The sequence below is a fragment of the Zosterops lateralis genome (assembly GCF_965231275.1).
Source record: "Zosterops lateralis genome assembly, chromosome: W".
In the NCBI taxonomy this organism is placed as follows: Eukaryota; Metazoa; Chordata; class Aves; order Passeriformes; family Zosteropidae; genus Zosterops; species Zosterops lateralis.
Window position 1 is genome coordinate 15,240,940 of NC_139801.1, and position 19,336 is coordinate 15,260,275.

The window sequence follows — 19,336 nt, forward strand, 5'->3', positions numbered from 1 at the left end:
CAGGACTTGATTGTAGCCATTTTTTAAATTTTTTGCTACAGTATTTTAGCCAATGTATTCATGAAAGAAAAACAGAATTCCCCTACCCCAGCCTCCCCACATTTTACCATAAACACAAAATTACTGGCACACTAAGGGGTAAAAAACAGTAATGGAGAGCAGCCTTCTTTTCTCCCTAACACAGATACATTAAGCAACCCTTAGTTATTATAAATGAATATATATCTCTAATCCCTGTCAGGGGATTACTTAAGAACCTCTACCACATGAGCAGTAATTCAGGTGCTAACCCTAGGAGGAAGGAGGGAATTATTTAAGAAAAGGTACACAGTTACACACATGCATGTGCTTATGAAAAACCCTTACAGCTATCATCTCCTTACAAACAGAGGAGGAACTAAAGAAGCAGCAATTTCAAAACTTCACTTTAAATGCTACTACATTAATTTTGAAATTCTTTGATTTTCACACAGTTCATAAAATGGTACAAAGCAGCACTATGAGCTATCACAGCTGAAGTCAAGCACTTTGAAAGCAGTGTCTTGGTCCTCAAACAATATATTTGCTTGCTAGTGAGTGATGCTCCACAAGAACAGTTTATTTTGACATTGCTATTAATGCCCTCTCCAACCTTCCCCCAACACAGAACCCCCTTAGTGCTGTCAGTGCAGTCTGTAGAAGAAACAGATTCAGCTTTTAAAAAACATCCTACCAACTTAGACACCACACAACAGTGCAACAAGTGAGCACAACTGAACAGGACAATATTTCTTAAGACTGCTGTCCTGAAACAAAGCATAAACCAGTTCCAAACAATACAGAATTCAGGGAAAATAAATACATTTCAAGCACAAAGTGGTTTTGTTGGTGGATTTTGGTTTTTTCAATTTTAGTACATGCATAAACATTCCACATTGCATCATGACAGACTTCAGTTGCTTTTCCAAGTGCTTAAAATGCTATGCAGTCTAATACCTTTTCCCCTTTCTTCAAGGAAGATTACTGACATAACAACAACAAAAAAACCAAACCCAAACAACCACCAAACCAAAAAAAACCAAAAATACTCTAGAACCCACTACACTGCAATATCTCAGCATCACTCTAAGTTCAGAGAACTTACTTGCCATAGCTTTAAAAATCTGCTTGAGTTTTTAAAGCTTGTAGGAAAAAACTTACAAAATCATCAAGTCCAACAGTTAAAACAGCACTGCCATTTAAAAGGTAAATTCATGGAAACAATAACTGAGGTAGTCATATTTTAACATCCTTGGCACATTTTCTTTTCCTCCTTTGCCTTTGGGCTTCTTTGATTCTCCCTACATTATCTGTGGTGTAGCATACAAGCAATTCCTCCTCTAACTGAAGAACTTTAAATATTATCTGATGCTGTCCAGCTAGGGACCTGTGTTGGTTTTGGCTGGGGTAGAGTTAATTTTCTTCATAGTAGCTAGTATGAAGCTATGTTTTGGATTTGTGATCAAAACAGTGTTGATAATTCAGGGATATATTTGTTGTTGACGAGTGGTGCTTAAACAGAGTCAAAGCCTTTTCTGCTTCTAGTACCGCCCTGCCAGTGGGAGTGCACAAGAAGTTGGGAGGGGACACAGCCAGGACAGCTGACCCCAGCTGACCAAAGGGATATTCCATACCATATGATTTCATGCTCAGCAGATAAAGCTGGGGGAAGAAGGAGGAAAGGGGGACATTCAGAAGGATCGTGTTCTGTATTCCCAAGCCACCATTGCACGTGATGGAGTCCTTTCCTGGGGATAGCTGAACACCTGCCTGCCCATGGGAAATGGTGAATGAATTCCTTGTTTTGCTTTGCTTGTGTACATGGCTTTTCTTTCCCTATTAAACTGTCTTTATCTCAACTGATGGGTTTTCTCACTTTTACCCTTCTAATTGAACCCCCCATTCCAGGGGAAAGTGAGCCAACAGCTGTGTGGTGCTTGGTTGTCAACTGAGATTAAACCACAACAGTCCTTTCTGATACCACATATGGGGCTTGAAGGGTTTGTGATAATGACAGACTGACTAGGATATGCTAGATCAAATTTATAGATGTTATTGCTGTTTAGCTATTAATAGACAGGCTCCTATGCTTGCCGTGGTACTTGTTTGCCTCACTGTATATTAGTCTACTGCTCATTAGTTAGTGGATGCTTTTTCATAGAATTATATAAACAATCAAGTTGGAAAATACTTCAAAGGTCATTGAGTCCAACCATTAACCCAACACTGCCCAGTCCACCACTAAACCACGTCCTTAAGTGTTGCAGACAGGTAGAGGTATTATAAAAGAAAGGTCTTATAGTTTAGGCCCTGCTACTCTAGCTAAGCAAGCAGTAGCTTGTAAATTCTCATAAGGACAAATCATAAGAATGAAGGCAGTTAACACAACAACCTATTCTAATAAGAAAAATAAGTTTGCACCTGCATAAACAGTAGATCTGTCCCATGAGAATCCACAAAGAAAGATGTAAACTCCTGAGTAAAAGAGTCTTAGCACGTACACACAAAACCACTTTTTAACCAATGAATTGAGTGGCAAGAAAACTACTAGCCAATCAGAGTTGAACACGAGGTCTGTGAAAACGGAATAAAAATGAGTTATGTGAATAAAGAATTGGCTTTTCCTGCATGAAGGAACTGAGTCCCATCTGTTTATTACTGTAACACTTAAGTGCTACATCCACATGGCTTTTAAATACCTCCAGGGATGGGGACTCAACCGCTTCCCTGGGCAGCCTCTTCCAATGCTTGACCACCCTTTCAGTGAAGAAATTTTTTCTAATATCCAATCTAAACCTCCCCTGGCACAACTTGAGGCCATTTCCTCTTGTCCTATCACTTGTTACTTGAGACAAGAGATCAACTCCCACCTTGCTACAGCCTCCTTTCAGGTAGTTGTAGAGAGCAATAAGGTCTCTCCTGAGCCTCCTTTTCTCCAGGTCAAACACCCCCAGCCCCCTCAGCCACTCCTCATAAGACTTGTGCTCCAGCCCCTTCGCCAGCTACATTATCCTTCTCTGGACACACTCCAGCACCTCAATGTCTTTCTTGTAGCGAGGGGCCCAAAACTGAACACAGGATTCGAGGTATGGCCTCACCAGTGCCGAGTACAGGGGGAGTACAGGGGAACGATTACTTCCCTGGTCCTGCTTCCCACACTATTTCTGATATAAGCCAGGATGCCATTGGCCTTCTTGGCCACCTGGGCACACGTTGGCTGGCGTTCAGCTGGCTGCCGACCAGCAGCCCCAGGGCCTTTTCTGCCAAACAACTTTCCAGCCACTCTTCCCCAAGCCTGTAGAGCTGCAGGGGTTGTTGTGACCCAAGTGCAGGACCCAGCACTTGGCCTTGTTGAACTGAATACCATTGGTCTTGGCCCATTAATCCAGCCTATTCAAATCCCTCTGCAGAGCCTTCCCACCCAACTTGGCGGCATCTGCAAACTTACTGAGGGTGCCCTCGATCCCCTCATCCAGATCATCCATAAAGATATTAAACAGGACTGGACCCAATACTGAGCCCCAGAGAACACAACTAATGACTGGCCACCAGCTGGATGTAACTCCATTCATCACCACTCTCTGGGCTTAACCATCCAGCCAGTTTTTTACCCAGCAAAGAGTGCACCCGTCTGAGCCATTGAGCAGCCAGTTTCTCCAGGAGAATGCTGTGGGAAACAGTGTTAAGAGGCTTTACTAAAGTTTAGATAGACAACATCCGCAGCCTTTCCCTCATCAACTAAGTGGGTCACTCTGTCAAAGAAGAAGACCAGGTTACTCAAGCCTTTCATAAACCAATGCTGACTGGACCTGATCACCTGGTTGCATCTGACATGATGGCACTCAAGATGATCTGCTCTACAACCTTCCCCAGCAGCAAGGTAAGACTGATGGGCCTGTAGTTCCCTGGATCCTCCTTCTGGCCCTTCTTGTAGATGGGCATCACATTTGCTATCCTCCAGTCAATTGGGACCTCCTCGGATAGCCAGGACTGCTGGTAAATGGTTGAAAGTGGCTTGGCGAGCTCTTCCGCCAGCTCCCTCAGTACCCTTGGGTGGATCCCATCTGGCCCCATAGACAAGTAGTGTAGCAAGTCACTGACCATTTCCCCTTGGACTATGGTGGCTTCATTCTGCTACTCATCCCTGTCAGGGAGCTGAGTACCTGGAGAACAACTGGTCTTACTATTAAAGACTGAGGCAAAGAAGGCATTAAGTATCTCAGCCTTTTCCTCATCCTTTGTCGCTATGTTTCCCCCTGCATCCAACAAAAGATGGAGATTCTCCTTAGCCCTCCTTTTGTTGCTGATGTATTTGTAAAAATATTTTTATTGTCTTTTATGGCAGTATCCAGATTAAGTTCTAGTCAGGCTTTGGCCATTCTAATTTTCTCTGTGCATTACCTCACAACATCCTTGTAGTCCTCCCGAGTTGCCTGCCCCTTCTTCCAAAGTTCCTAAACTCTCTTTTTGTTCTGAGTTCCAGTCAAAGTTCTCTGTTCAGCCAGGCTAGCCTTCTTCCCCACTGGCTCATATTTCAGAACATAGGAATGGCCTGCTCCTGAGCCTTTAAGATTTCCTTCTTAAAGCACATCCAGCCTTCCTGGACTCCTTTGTCCTTCAGGACTGCCTCCCAACAGACTCTGTCAATCAGGCCCCTAAACAGGCCAAAACCCGTCTTCCACAAGTCCAAGGTGGCAGTTCTGCTGACCCTCATCCTTACTTCTCCAAGAATCAAAAACTCTTATCGTTTTGTGATCGCTGTGCCCAAGACGGCCTCCAACCATCACATCACCCACCAGTCCTTCTCTGTTCACATACAAGAGGTCCAGCGGGGCGCCTTCCTTAATTGGCTCACTCACCAACTGTGTCAGGAGGTTCTCTTACACGCACTCCAGGAACCTCCTAGACTGTTTCCTCTTTGCTGTATTGTATTTCCAGCAGACATCTGGTAAGTTGAAATCCCACAAGAGAACAAGGGCTAGTGATTCTCAGACTTCTCCCAGCTGTTTATAGCATATTTCATCTGCCTCTTCATTCCATAGCAGACTCCCATCAGATCTGCCTTGTTGGCCTTTCCCCTTAATGCTGACACTTAAATGCTCAACCCTATCAGTGCCATCATTAAGCTCTAGACAATCAAAGCACTCCCTAATATACAGGGCTACCCCACCTTCCTTGCCTGTTCCTTCTGAAGTGTTTATAGCCATTCATTGCAGCACTCCAGCTGTGTGAGTCATCCCATCATGTGTCCGTGATGGCAACTGTCATAGTTTTCCTGCTGCGCAACGGCTTCCAGTTCCTCCTGTTTGTTGCCCATGCTGTGTGCATTGGTGTAGATGCACCTCAGTTGGACTTTTCTCAGGCGCATCTGTAGTTTATAACACATCAATAACCCTTGTATCTTTGCTGCCACATGGATCTCCATCCCCTACCTCCACTGCAGATTGCAGACCAAAGGACCTCACTAGTTTCTTAAACATTGGCATGCTGCCTCCAGGCTTATCTCTAGTGAGCCTGGGTTTCTCTCTTTCTCCCTTGCAATCTAGTTTAAGGCTCTTTCAATGAGACCTGCTAACTCCTATGCAAAGATCTTTTTTCCCCTTTGACACAGGTGTACCCCATCTGTTGCCCACAGGCCTGGTGTCACATAGACCGACCCGTGATCAAAGAACCCAAAATTCTGCCAGTGACACCAGGCTTGGAGCCAGGTACTGATCTGCTGGCTCTTCCTGTTTCTTCCCTCATCATTCCCTGTGACTGGAAGGATAGAGAAGAATATTACTTCTGCTCCTGATCCTTTAACCAGTTGTCCCAAGGCCCTGAAGTCTCTCTTGATTGCCCTCAGACTTCCTGTTGCAACTTCATCACTGCCTACCTGAAAACTCAATAATGGGTGATAATTTGAGGGCCGTACCAGGGTAGGAAGCTTTCTCTTCACATCTTTAACCTGGGTCCCAGGGAGGCAGCAGACTTCCCTAAGAAGTGGGTCTGGTCTGCATATGGAGCCTTCTGTTCCCTTCATAAGGGAGTCTCCTATGACAACAACCTGTTTACTTTTTTTTATGGAAGCAGTTTTGATGCAGGGCATAGGCTGACTTAACCTCAGCAACACCTCCATGCTAGATGAACTACTGTCCTCATTATCGTTCAGCTCCACTTGCAGAGCCTCATATCTATTATGCAATGGCACTTGGGAAGGTGGGGCAGTCACAGAGGAGACGCACTTGCTGCGCTGGGCAGGCGCTTGCCTCCATTGGTCCCTATCCCTTATGTCACCATGTTCAGCTGGGAGGAGAGAGGATAGGGAATCCTCCATATCATGCAGCCTGTCTACCTGTCAGGCCTGTCCCAGGGAAGGTAGGGTGCGATTCCAGTAATCTCTCTCTCTCATACTTCCTGATACTCCTCAACGTATTCACTTCCTGCCAGAGCTCTGACACTAAGTAGAGGAGTTCCTTTACCTGGGCTCCCTCACCCCCCACAGGTGTGCTCACTACTGATGCCCAGTACTGGCATAAGAGCAGGGCACACCCTGCAGCCTGATACATGTTCCCACCGGAGCTCTGGGCAGCTGTGTCAGTTCACAGTGGGTGCAGAGTTTAGAGAGGCCATAGCTTTCTGCCGGGTAGATACCATTGCTCTCTGGAGCACCTCAAAGCATGTAGCCATGGATGAGCTCACAAAAGAGCAGGTACGCCCCTGGAGGACCTGCAGCCATGGGTAAGGCTTTGTTGGAACAAGTATACCCTTAAGGAACTGCAGTCCGTGGATAAGTCCAAGCCAGAACAGGGGCAAGGGGAGGAGTTCATTGCAATATTAAACCCTAGAACGTGGTCCAAAGGGACCAGTGATGGAGATTGTAGCAGAAATACCTTTAAAATGTTGCAACCAATGATTTGAGTTGCCTGTTATAGGAATTACAATAGCAGGAATCACCTGAACTAATGGTAGAGAAGTCTTACAAGAAGCAGTTGCAGTGCAGCAGTGACCCAACCTGAACTGACCTTGGTGCCCAGTAACTGCACCCAACACAGCACTTCTGTCCTGAGTGACCACTATAGCAGAGGGACCCCAAAGTCATGAACTAAATGAACTTGGTGGACATTTGTGGACATTTTGCAGGGGTGGTCCATAGACTAAGGGAATGATAGGTGAATTGTATCAAAGGATGGAAAGGGGGGTGGTGGTTAATGAGGATATATTGGATAGTGTGGGACCTGACCACAATATAAATGGTATGGAATAAGGGGTGGAGAATGTGCTGGTTTTGGCTGGGATAGAGTTAATTTTCTTCATAGTAGCTAGTATGGGGCTATGATTTGGATTTGTGCTGTAAACAGTGTTGATAACAGAGGGATGTTGTTGTTATTGCTGAACAGTGCTTACACACAGCCAAGGCCTTTTCTGCTTCTCACACCATCCCACCAGGGAAGATGCTAGGGGTGCACAAGAAGTTGAGAGGGGACACAGTTGGGGCAGCTAACCGCAACTACACCAACTACCTGGAGATGGATGAACACCTGCCTGCCCATGGGAAATGGTGAATGAATTCCTTGATTTGCTTTGCTTGTGCATGTGGCTTTTGCTTTCCCTATTAAACTGTATTTACTGCAACCCATGAGTTTTTTCATTTTTACTCTTCAGATTCTCTCCCCCATCCCACCAGGGGAGAGTGAGTGAGCGGCTGTGTGGTGCTTAATTGCCGGCTGGAGTTAAACCATAACACGTCCATAATTTGTCTAATTTTTCTCACAATGAGTAATGTCTATTAACACAAAATAATACCACTGACCTCTACAAGATTAATTCCTTGGATTGGCACTACTAATTACTGAGATTCTGGCATTGTATATCTAGCTTTAGGATGCAAGGAACATTAGAACTAAAATATTTCTTCAACCAAAGACTCAGAATGCTGTCATAATTACCTGCTACCCAGTGCTCTTACATAATCTCATATAATCAGCAATTATGATCCTCTGCTCTCCAGATTTCCTCTTACATAAAAAGACAAGCAAAGTGCCTCATCCATTGCCCCCTTCTCTTCCTGTACAGTCCAGGGTCAGTGCCTTTTCTTTAGATGCTTTTATTTGAAACAGTTTGGCAAAAGGTGAAAGTGGACACCACACTCATCCTGTTGTGGACACCTGAAGTAGCCTAAAAGAGAGCATTTGAGTACAATGCAACCAGCCTTTTTTCCCCTCTTTCAAGAAAACCTACTTGAAACTGGAAGGTAGGAGGCAATCTTCAGACACTTTAGCTTAAATTAGAGCCTTCCTGGTTTTCCCTCACCCTTTTTGAATATACTCAAGAGACTGGTAGAAAAACCATGCATACCTTACATATAATGAGAGAAAGAGACAAAGTACAAGACTTAATTTTCATTTATCTATTCACCTGTGTTTGTCAATTTACCCTATCCCACCTTTTCATAATCTGTCTTCCCTTTATTCTGCTCTTGCATTGCTGCCCTTTTCCAACCAACTCTATCCTGTGGTGTAATTTGCTTCCCCTCCTTCTTCATTGATCAATGTGCTTCCAAGAGACCAAACATCAACAGAAATTATAAATGCTATCAAGACGAGAATTGGAAGAACTCTAGATCTAAAACAATAGGGCAAAGCAAATTAAGCTACAGAATAAAGATGCTGTTAATATCATGTATACAGAAAGGGAATATTCAGTATTTGCTGTTGAAGAGCATTTCTGCTCTTTTAAATACTTAATTCTGTTAGCCAAAACAAAATTCACGCATTTGTAAGTCCCTCTTTCAAACATGTCATATAAGCCTTCCTTCTCTGTGCTTCAAACAATTTTTATACATTATATATACAAAACACAGTAAAACTGAAACAGCATTATTTGATAAAATATATTCTTGAAATAAGAAACCATATGTTACATACACTGTACTTTGCTCAATTAGGAAAAAAACACAAACAAAACCACCACCAAACCCAACAACACTGAACAAAGACAGGAATGCATGAGATTGTACAAAACAGGACTGTCACGAGACCATGAAAAATAAATAAAAAAAAGAAGCAAAAGTGATGGATAACGCAAGAATGACCTCTTCAATCCTATTGAAGTGAGACTACTTCTCAACTATGCAAACAAATTACTGCAACGATGCTGAAGTTAACTGACAGTGCTAACCTACTGTAGTAGGCATGCAGGAATATATACTGAGTGAATAGCATGCTCTCAGGATGGGATTTCTACATGAAAAAGTATCATTTTCTGTATGTTGGCAAACCAATGCAAAGTCTACAGAGAGCATCTTCCAGGATATGTAGTAAATAAACTTCTCACATCCCCTAGCCCTTGAGTCAAATAGTTGCATTTGTACAGCAGCATAAGGGAAATCTGACTTGGTATGATAGTTTGATACTGTCTCTGGATATTCTCATTATATTTAGGAGCAATTTAAGAGAGATTCACAAAAGCAATATTTATTTTCAAACTATTTTACAAGAAAAGCAAGATAGCTTATTGAGAGTACCAAGAAATAATTGTTTGCACCTGCTAATTTTTCAAATCCCAATTGTGATGGTGCTTCCCCCCCAGGCTGCACTATGATCTGAGAAATGCTGGTTAGGCCTTGGCCTTGATGAACAGCACCTGGACTAAGCTCCTCTTGAGCTTATCAGAAACACTGTCTGCTCCCAGGAACTTGTGCTGTCTAATAAGCTCCTGGTTTTTAACAGCCTTGGAAACTTATTTTTCTTGCCTGAATAACAACCCAAGTGGAATAACGTTTTTGTTATCAAACTTTCAAAGAAAGTTACTGACCCGAATTGCAGACAGGATGGAAAATCATTATGACTAAAGCCCACTCTCTTGCGGACCTATAAACACCAGTTCAAAATGAGACCCTTTGAGCTCTCCTGGACCACAGCGGGCTGTGACCAGCAACCTCCCTCTGAGTGGGGCCTCTCAGAGCCAGTGAACTCTCAAGTTTGCTATAGTCGGAGCATCACTGAATGATGATGGATCCTGGGCTGATATCCCCCACTCCTCGAGGCTCAACCCTTTGCCCATTGAGAAGATGCAAGTGCATCCAAAGTGAGTACTTCACTGAATTCAAGGGGAATTTTTCACAGGTAGCTTGTACAGACTCTTTATGTCTGCATGCATGCGAGTGTGAATATGCTATAGCATATGTACCAGAAATGCTGCTCTCCTAGATTCTTAAGCACGTTAGATTTGTAAGTTAGGCTTATAAGTGAGTTACTGTTGTGCTTATAGTAAGTTCTATAGAATCTCTTGTTAATTTGTTTGAATTAGGCTATCAATTAAGTGCTGTTAAGTTTAAGTGCTGTTAAAGCTTTAGGCCTAAACTGTTGGTCAAGTCCAGGGCTAAGTTTAGCAAGGAGGTCCACTCTGAACCTTGTGACTCAATTGGAGGCTCTCCCTCATTCCTTTTTATCCTCCATATACAAATTTTTTTGTTTATTTTAGTTTTAGATTGATTTATTTTAGATTTTAGTCCAATTTTTCTCTGTCCTAGAGCGACTATGATGCTTGTATCCCCAATCGTCTGTTCTGTGTGTTCTGTACCTTTAAGACTGGTTCTGGAAGTGAGCAAAGAAAGAAAAAGTGCGCAGTTTGTTTTGAAAAACTATTCACTCCTCTGCACTTTTTCTTCATCCTTCGACTGTGTGTTCATCGAACGCACAGACAGCAGTCAGGTTTTTTTTTTTTTTCCTTTAAGTTAGTCTAGCTAGCTGGAGCAAAAAAGCTTCCTAGACTGTTTTTTTTTCCTTTTTCTTAGGACTGTTTAAATCTGCTCTGGACTGAAAAACCCAGAGAAGCACCAGGAGCTGCACCTGTGGCCCACCAAGGCCTAGACCTCGGCATTTTCCAGCGCTGAAGAGGCTAAAACTGATAAAAGACTGAGAGAGCTGAGCTAACTCCCAGCAAGGACTCTCAGTTTTGCCATCTCTCTTCAGAGCAGCGAGAGGTTTTATTGTTTCATATTATTAATTTCTTATGCTTGTGGACAGTTTGTTTGTTAAATAAAAGGTTTTTTCCACTTTTCTCCGAAAAAATTCTTTTCCCAGACCAGCTAAGAGGAGGGGCCATTTGGGTTTGCCCTCCTGAAAAACCCCATTCGGAGGTTTTCTCCCAAACTTGCCCTAAACCAAAACATTCTCAGTGCGCTTTAACCATCTAGTAAGTAATAGAGTCAACCTTGCCGATGAACTTTGTTGTGCTTTTGCTTTTATATTAAACCTGCTGTCTTTGCCAGTGATTCTTTGAGCGACCTAACACACTCCTTTGTGACAAATGTCTATGGAATAAAATCTGAGTATGCCTTGGGGAGATGACAGGAGAGACAGACTTCAAGAAAAGCATGACTGGCAAACATTAAAAACAAATGTTCTGTCACAGAGTCACTAGTTCTTTTCAGCAGTCTTAGGTTTAGCTTCACTAGCTTACCTCTTAAAAAAAGGTCCTCCTGATCAGAACGCACAACTAGGAACAGTCAGCTAATTTATACAAGGCACTAGGAAGAGCAACTTCATGACAGACAGTTATACAAGCAAGCCATGCTGCAAAAGCACTGTTAGAGCATTTAGACCCCTGTATAAAGTCTATGTTGATAAAGGACCAAAGAGAGAATAATTTATCACTGCTCATTTAGAGGGCATTCATTACATTAAACTGCCTTAACAATCTCCCAATTAAAAACCAACAGGAAACAGAATATTATTTTGAGCAAAATAAAAGTTTAACCCATTAAAAGCAGAAAAGATTAATTCCTGCAAGGTCTTTGAAAAGCATCTGAGATGACAGTCCACCCTATCTTAATAAACAAAAAATCCAAGGAAGGTCATATATTTGAAGAGCCCCTTCCAGAATGAATAGAAGTAACAAACACTAAATGCCACGCTCTTAAAACTGAAAGTTTGCAAGTAAGTTTATTTAGGCAAATACAATTAAACTGGGCTTTTGTTTTATTAAGTAAACAGAACTACTCAATCTGATTTATATGTGTAAAAGACATTCATCTTATTAATCACCACTAATATAAAGCAAAGGGAACAAAGAGTATTAAGTTTAGGCTACCAAGAACTGTTATTTCCTGTCCTCATCTATTCTGAAACACGAACTCTTTTCCTTTTCCCTGACTTAGACTGACAATTCAAATTCATTTCTTGCCAATTAAAAATAAAGTAGGATGCTGAGACACAAAGACAAAACTAAAACACTTTCCTCCCTGTTATGGGTTAGCATAGTTTGGGTTTTAGTTGAAAAGGAATATGGAATAGTGCCCTGCCAGGACCTTAGAATTCTTTGTAAAGGACAGGGACCTATCAGGGGCCAGTTCTTGGATTGGCATGTGGTTTGACCACTGAGAAAAACGGAATGCGACTTTTGGTAATACCCATATAAAGCTGAGACTGGGTTCCAGGGCCCTCTCTTGCTCCCAGCTGGCTACCAGGTAACACTGTGGGCAGCCAAGGAGGGCCTGGCTTAGGCCCCGCTGCCCCAGGGCGGCCTGGCCCGGCCGGGCCTCTGGAAGATGCTGCCCACGGGGTGGGGCGGCCCGGCCGACTGAGCTCCCTTTTCCCCAGGCTGCCGGCAGGGGAGAAGGGAGTCTGCAGCTCAGGGCTGGCCACGTGCCAGGGGCTGCAGCAGAGGGGCCCTTGCCATGGCTGAGCTAAATAACAGCTAGCAGCGGGGAAGGGGAGGAAAGCCCGGGCTGCTAACATCTAACAAGTATTAAGCTTGCCCCGGCAGCTGCCCGTGCCGCCAGCCAGGGCTGGAGGGGGATGTTTTCCCCCCGCTGGGCCCCAGGGAGCAGCTCTGAGCAGCCCAGGCCATGAGATCAAGAGGGTGGAAAAGAAGGCATCCACCAGCCTGGCATGGCTTTGAAATGTTTGCAGCTGCCACCTGGCAGAGATCACATGACCACCACAGGCCTGGGCAAGTGTTAACTCTTTCCTGCCAGCAGATGGAACTTCTAGAGCACTAGCCCTTCCCGGAGTGAGAACAGACAAAGTGATTGAACTATTAGAAGCCACAGCATGAAATTGAAGTTAGTGAAGAGAGAGTGAAAAGACTATTTGGAACAAAGGAGGAGGAGTGGCCTAATTTGCCTGGACATCTCTAGTAAACTATAGAGAATGGACTATTTTTTCCTGTAACATATGAATGCTGTTGGGGGAGATGTAAGGTTCTAGTTAAAAGTGATGTGAAGCTCTTTGCTCCTAAGGAAAAGGAGATTGTTTCATTTTTGAGATGAAGATGATTTTGGAGATAGAAGAAGAGAATCTTTGTTTTATACTAGAGGAGGCATCCTTAAACAGTACCCCTAATAAGCAGACATTGACCCATATGCAGTGTTGGGAGAGCTGTTAATGGGTAGGATTTCACAGTTTGCAGAGGTTCCTTTCAGGCCGCTGCAGATTTGTGGCATGGAAGCCACCAGAGGACTGTTCCTCTTCTGGCGATGTCTCCTCCATAAGACTCTAAGAGAGACTCCTCTCCCCAAAGAACTGATGCAAGACTATTTTAAATGGTGAAACTGATTGAAAATTACAGGTTTTGTCTCTTTTATGTTGTATGTGAGAAAGTGAATTGTTAGTGAGGAGGAAGAGTGCTTTGAAAGTTTTCATTTTGATTTTCATTTTTCCTTCTTCTGGTGTGTGTTAATAAATCTATTTGTTTTATCTTTAAGCTTGAGCCTGCTTTGCCTCTCCTAATCCTACTTTACAGGAGAAAAAGAGAGTAAACACTAAATTTAGCAAACGGAGTTCGGCGAACGTGAAACCACTACATAAATGGGTGCATTGGCCGGGAAACGAACTCAAAACCCAGAACACTCCCCCAACTCCCTTCTTCCCAGGCTCACTTTCACTCCTTCATTTCCAACTTTCTACTTCTTCCCCCCGAATTCAGGGGTGGGGAGAGAATCATAGAATGGTTTTGGTTGGGAGGGACCTTAGAGATCTAGTTCCAACCCCCCTGTGGGATGGGAGGTTGCAGTCAGTTCTTAAGAGCTTATCAGCCACTCCTTCCTCTTCACGCTTTTCCCCTGCTCCAACATAAGATATCTCCCACAGGATAGTCCTTCACTAACTGCTCCAGCATGGGTCCTCTCCATGAGGTACAGTCCTTCAGGAATGCACTGCTCCAGTGTGGGCCCCCCAGGGGCTGCAATTCATGACAGAAAACTTCCTCCCCTCCAAAAGTGAGCTCTCTAGAGGCTGCAGCTTCCTCCAGGGCATATCTACCTGCTCCGTCATGAAGCCCCCCATGAGCTGCAGGATGGTTATCTGCTCTCGTCTTCTCCACAGCCTGTAAGGAAATCTCTGCTCTGACACCTGGAATACCTCCTACCCCTCCTTCACTGACCTAAGTGTCTGCAGAGCTGTTTCTCTTGCATTTTTCTCCCTCATACCTCCCTCTCTTCTCACATACACACACTGCTGCACAGCATTTCTTAAATGCTATCACAGAGGTGCCCCAGCTTCACTTATTGGCTCATGTTTAGCCAGTGGCAGATCTATTTTGGAGCCAGTTGGAACTGGCTTTGTCCAGCACAGCAGAAGCCCCATGTCTCTTCAGATGAAAGCTGCCCCTGCAGTCTCCTAACTACCAAAATCTCATCACATAAACCCAATACAACTCTCTATACATATGCACTTTTTCCTTTTTTTTTTTCTAATTTGTATTACATACTTCTACCAAAAAGAAACCAATAGATTAAAATACTTCCCTAATTATGCTTGTAGAATCTTTGTTTTTAACTCCCACTTAGGTTTCTTGAAAGCAGGAAACTTAGAATACTGGCTTTCAACTTACCTCTTTAATCTTCTGTGGAAGGTACAAGTTTATACAGCAAATTCAAGCTTGCTGACAAAGAGCTGGCTTTACTTAACCATCTTTTGTGGTCCACAGACTATTGAATCAACAAAGCAAATTCAATCCACAGAAATCACTGTCTTTCATTAACATCAGCTTTCAAGAACATAAACAATGGCAAGGGACCTTGGTGCAAGAAGCCACTTTCTGCTTACTGGAAAAAGGAAGTACCATTCCTTCTTGAAAAATATCCAGGCTTTTTGAACTCCTCTCCCCTAAATACTTATCAACGGAATTTTTAGGAAATTGTGAAAATATTAAAAATGTCTGCAGATCTGGGGTTATATCCAACTGCTAAACCCCACACAACCACTCACTTAACCCAATCCCCACCCAAGTAGGACAGGTAAGAGAATAGGAAGACCAAAAAAATGTGGGTCACTATAAACATACTTCTATAAATAAAAGAAAGAAGAAAATTAAAGAAAACAAAACCACAACTGATTCAGACAATCATTCACCACCTCCTACAAACAGATTGATGCCCAGCCAGTCAGCCAGTCTATGAGCAATGGCTATGTCCCCCAACCCCCCTCTCTCCTGCTCAGTTTTTATTGCTGAACATTACATCATATGGTACAGAATATTCCTTTGGCCGATTCAGGTCACCTGTCCAGGTTGTTTTCCCTCCCAGCCTTCATGCCCATCCCCAGACTACTTGCAGAGTGGGAAAAGGAGAAAGCCTGGATCCTGTGGAAGCATTCTTCATCAATAACCAAAATACTGGTGTGTTTTTAACAGTTTTAGTTGCAAATCCAAAATACAGTGCCATGTGGGCTGCTACAAAGAAAATTAACTATATCCCAATTATACCCAGTACAGCTTGGGAAAGTGTTTCAGTGTTGATTACCTTAACCTAAATTAAAATTTTAAAACTGAATTTAATTTAAAGCACTTTCATTCTGACATTTTTGGGTTTAAATTCCATTGATCTTGTGCTGTTGTTGTCTATCACACTCCCTTAAGCTGACTTAAGCAAATTTAAGTGCCTCAGGAAAGAACATAGTTTTATACAGCTTTTTTTGTGGGCTTTTGTATTGGGTTTGCATGGCCAGGTTTTGGTAGCAGGGGGGCTACAGGAGTGGCTTAAGTGACAAGCTTCTGGAAGCTTCCTCCATTTCCAGCAGAGTCAATGCTAGCTGGCCAATTAGAAATGGTGGTAATGTGTCTTAGGTTACAATGTAAGATGCAACCAAAAGAATGTATTCTATTATCATCTGTTGAAAACAGGTGGGGCAGTGTTCTTTCTCTCTTCTGTGACCCATCCTCCCTCCAGGGGGATATCTTTTGTTAATGGGCCATTGAGTCTCACTGCATGACTCCTAAAATTACATCCTCCCATTGTGAGATGCTCCGCCCACGGGGAAGAGCCAAGCCTTCCTACCTGGATATAATCTGAGATGTATAACACCACAGGCAGCCTTTTTCCACTGGATTCCCAGAGGAAGACCAAACCCTTCTACACCACCACTGAACCTTCAAAGAAAAAACACACCCTTCTGTAGGATCACTGCTTCAACAGAACCACATCTATCACTCCAAGAGGACTGCAGTCACCATTTAATCAGACTGCTACCAACACCATGATTGACAGGGTGTCAGGTTGTATTCTGACTCTGTCCGTGTTTTTGTACTATTGCATTTATTTCAATTTTCCTATTAAACTGTAGTTCTGACTTGGAGTCTCTCACTGGTTTACTTTCAAACTAGTACATAATGCCTCTGTGATAACATATTTACGAAGAAGAAAAAAGTTATTGTGCAGATGTAATTGCAGCCAGAGAAGAGTGGGATGAGAACATGTGAGAGGAACAACTCTGCAGACACCAAGGTTAGTGGAGGAGAGGGAGGAGGTCCTCTGGGTACTGGAGCTGGGACTCCTCTACAGCCAAGAGTGAAGACCATGGTGAAGCAGCTGTGCCCCTGCAGCCCATGGAGGAGACCCACACCAGAGAAGGTGGATGCCTGAAAGAAGATTGTGAACCCATGTGTCCTGGGTTGCAGTGTAGGATCTACACAAAATATTTATTCTATCACCATCTTCATGAACTCTTGAAACCAGGTGGGCTAGTGTTTTCCCAAGCCCCTGCCTTTGGGGTGTCTTCTGCTAATGGCCCATTAACGCCCTGCCCATGACTCACAGGTAACTCCCTCCAGGAGTTATCTCTGTTTAATGGGCCATCAAAGACCCACTTCACACTCCTCATCCCATTGTGAGATGCTCTGCCCAGGGGGAGGAGCCATGCATTCTCACCTGGATATAAGCTGGTATGTGGGACAGTGCAAGCAGCACTTACCTACTGGATTCCCAGAGGATCAGAGCTACCAGACCTTTCTACAGGATCACTGCTTCAGGAGACCACCTCACCTGGACTGCTTCCACCATCCTGCTCAGGTTGTATTCTGACTCTGTCAGTGGTCCTTTGTGTTATTGCATTTATTTTATTTTATTTTACCTTTTTACCTTTCTTCTTATTAAATTATATCTCTGACTTGGAGCCTCTCATTCGTTTTGCTTTCAAACCACAACACCATGGGAGACCTGTGCTGGAAGAGGCTCCTGGCAGGGACCTGTGGACCTGTGGAGAGAGGAGCCCACACTGGAGCAGGTTTCCTGGTAGGACTTATGACCCCATGGGGAACTCACTCTGGAGCAAGCTGTGCCTGAAGAACTGCACCCCATGGATGAGGGACCCACTTTGCAACAGTTAATGGAGAGCTGTTGCCCATGGGCTAGACTCACATTAGTGCAGTTCATGTAGAACTATCTCACGTGGGTGGAACCCCATGTTGGAGCAGGGGAAAGACTCTTCTCCCTGAGCAGTGGCAGAAATGTGTGATGAACTGACCATAACCTCCATTCCCTGTCTCCCTGCATGGCTAGGGGGAAGGAGGGAAAGCTGGGAAGGAGGGAACGATTTTTTTAGGTCTTATTTTACTTCTCATTATCCTGATTTACTTCTCGTCTGATTTTGTTAGTAATAAATTCAATTCATATCTCTAATTTGAGTCTGTTTTGCCTATGACAGTATTTGTTGAGTGATCTCTTCTGGTCCTTATCTCAACCCATGAATCCTTTGTTATATGTTCCCTTCCCTGTCCAGTTGCCGAGGGGAGTGATAGAGGTGCTTTGGTTGGTGCCTGGCATCCAGCCAGCATCAACCAACTACAGCTTTGAAGCTGTTTTCTTGTCTAAACACCTTCTTATGCTTTTTTAAAAAAATATTTCTAAGGAGGGGAAAAAGTGCATTGTCTCTAACTCCTGAGATTTTGAGCTATTTTCCTATGATACTTGAGAGATGGACTAGAGGAAATGTCTCACCTAGCCTCTGCTGCCGCAATCCAAAAAGGAGATGGAATTCCTGTGTAGAACAGCTGATCTCAACAGTTGGTGGGCTGAAGGAACAGCCGCAGGAAATCCCTGCAGCCCTGCTGAGCGGGTAGCAGGTGCCTTGGCTGCACACCTTGCTCACCCTACGGGGAGCAGTCATGAGATAAACCCTAAGCCAACATCTCTGACTGACGGACTATGACTCAGATACTGGCTCCTGGCCAACACAAATCTTCAGGTATGAACTGATTTGACAGCTAATGTAGCCACCTTGCTCTGGTATACCCACACAATGATTCTCTTCTTTCAAGCCTTCCCTTCCTTCGTGAGCAAACTGTCTATTCATGTTAATCTCAACCTCTTTTATGCTTGCAGAGTGATGAAGAAAATTCCAAGGATGGTACCATATCCTGGTCAGTAATGACCCCACAATCCTCCCTAGCATGATGAAGTGTGATTACATGTGTCATGGTTTAACCCCAGATGACAACTAAGCACCCTACAGCTGCTTACTCACTCCCTCCCCCCGCCAGTGGAATTGTTGGGAAAATCTTTATTGTAACAGGGTTAAGTCTTGCTGATGCTGACATCTCAAGAGTTAGAAATATTTAACAATTTGTTCACAGTTACAGGGAATGAGAAGGGGGTTATGAAACAAGGTCTTGTCTAATTGATGCAAAATGTGGAATAGGTAAAAATTTCTTAAGAAAAGATGTTCTTTGATGTTTGATCTTTGTAAACTTTTAAGCCTAATAAACAAGATGAGAAATTTAATCTGTGAAACAGAGCACCTTACAAGGTCTAAGTGATGTCCAGGTGTTAGAAAAACAAATTCAAGTTTAGGGCTTGAGATGCTTCAGTGATCTCAGACCTAGCGGGGAGGCTAACAAAGATTGGGAAGAAATGCAGAATTTGTGGGCTACAAGGACATTTGGCAGAACTGCCAAGATAAAGAAGAAACTAATAAAGCCAACTCAGCAACTGTGCTGAAATCAGCTCAAACTGGGTAAAAGATAATTCCAGCAGGGAGAGATCACAACCAGCAACCCACAGACCATCAACCCAAAAGAAGAGAGAAACTGAGCATGTCGATTAATTAGCATGAGAAGC

The 19,336-nt window shown here is 43.6% G+C and overlaps 1 protein-coding gene across 4 annotated transcripts in view; it reads right to left on the reverse strand.

The window, feature by feature from the left end:
* Positions 1-19,336, reverse strand: part of LOC310922225 (uncharacterized protein) — a 46,325-nt gene that overhangs the window by 25,255 nt on the left and 1,734 nt on the right. The window contains exon 1 of one of the 4 annotated variants that reach the window (XM_083882670.1): positions 17,264-17,302. The exons of 2 other annotated variants lie outside the window; for them this stretch is intronic. In XM_083882670.1, the coding sequence (XP_083738796.1) occupies positions 17,264-17,281 (18 nt within the window). In that variant the 5' untranslated portion in view covers positions 17,282-17,302. Of the gene's footprint in view, positions 1-17,192; positions 17,303-19,336 lie in introns of those variants that run through there. One more of the 4 variants, XM_083882668.1, reaches the window with a different exon arrangement.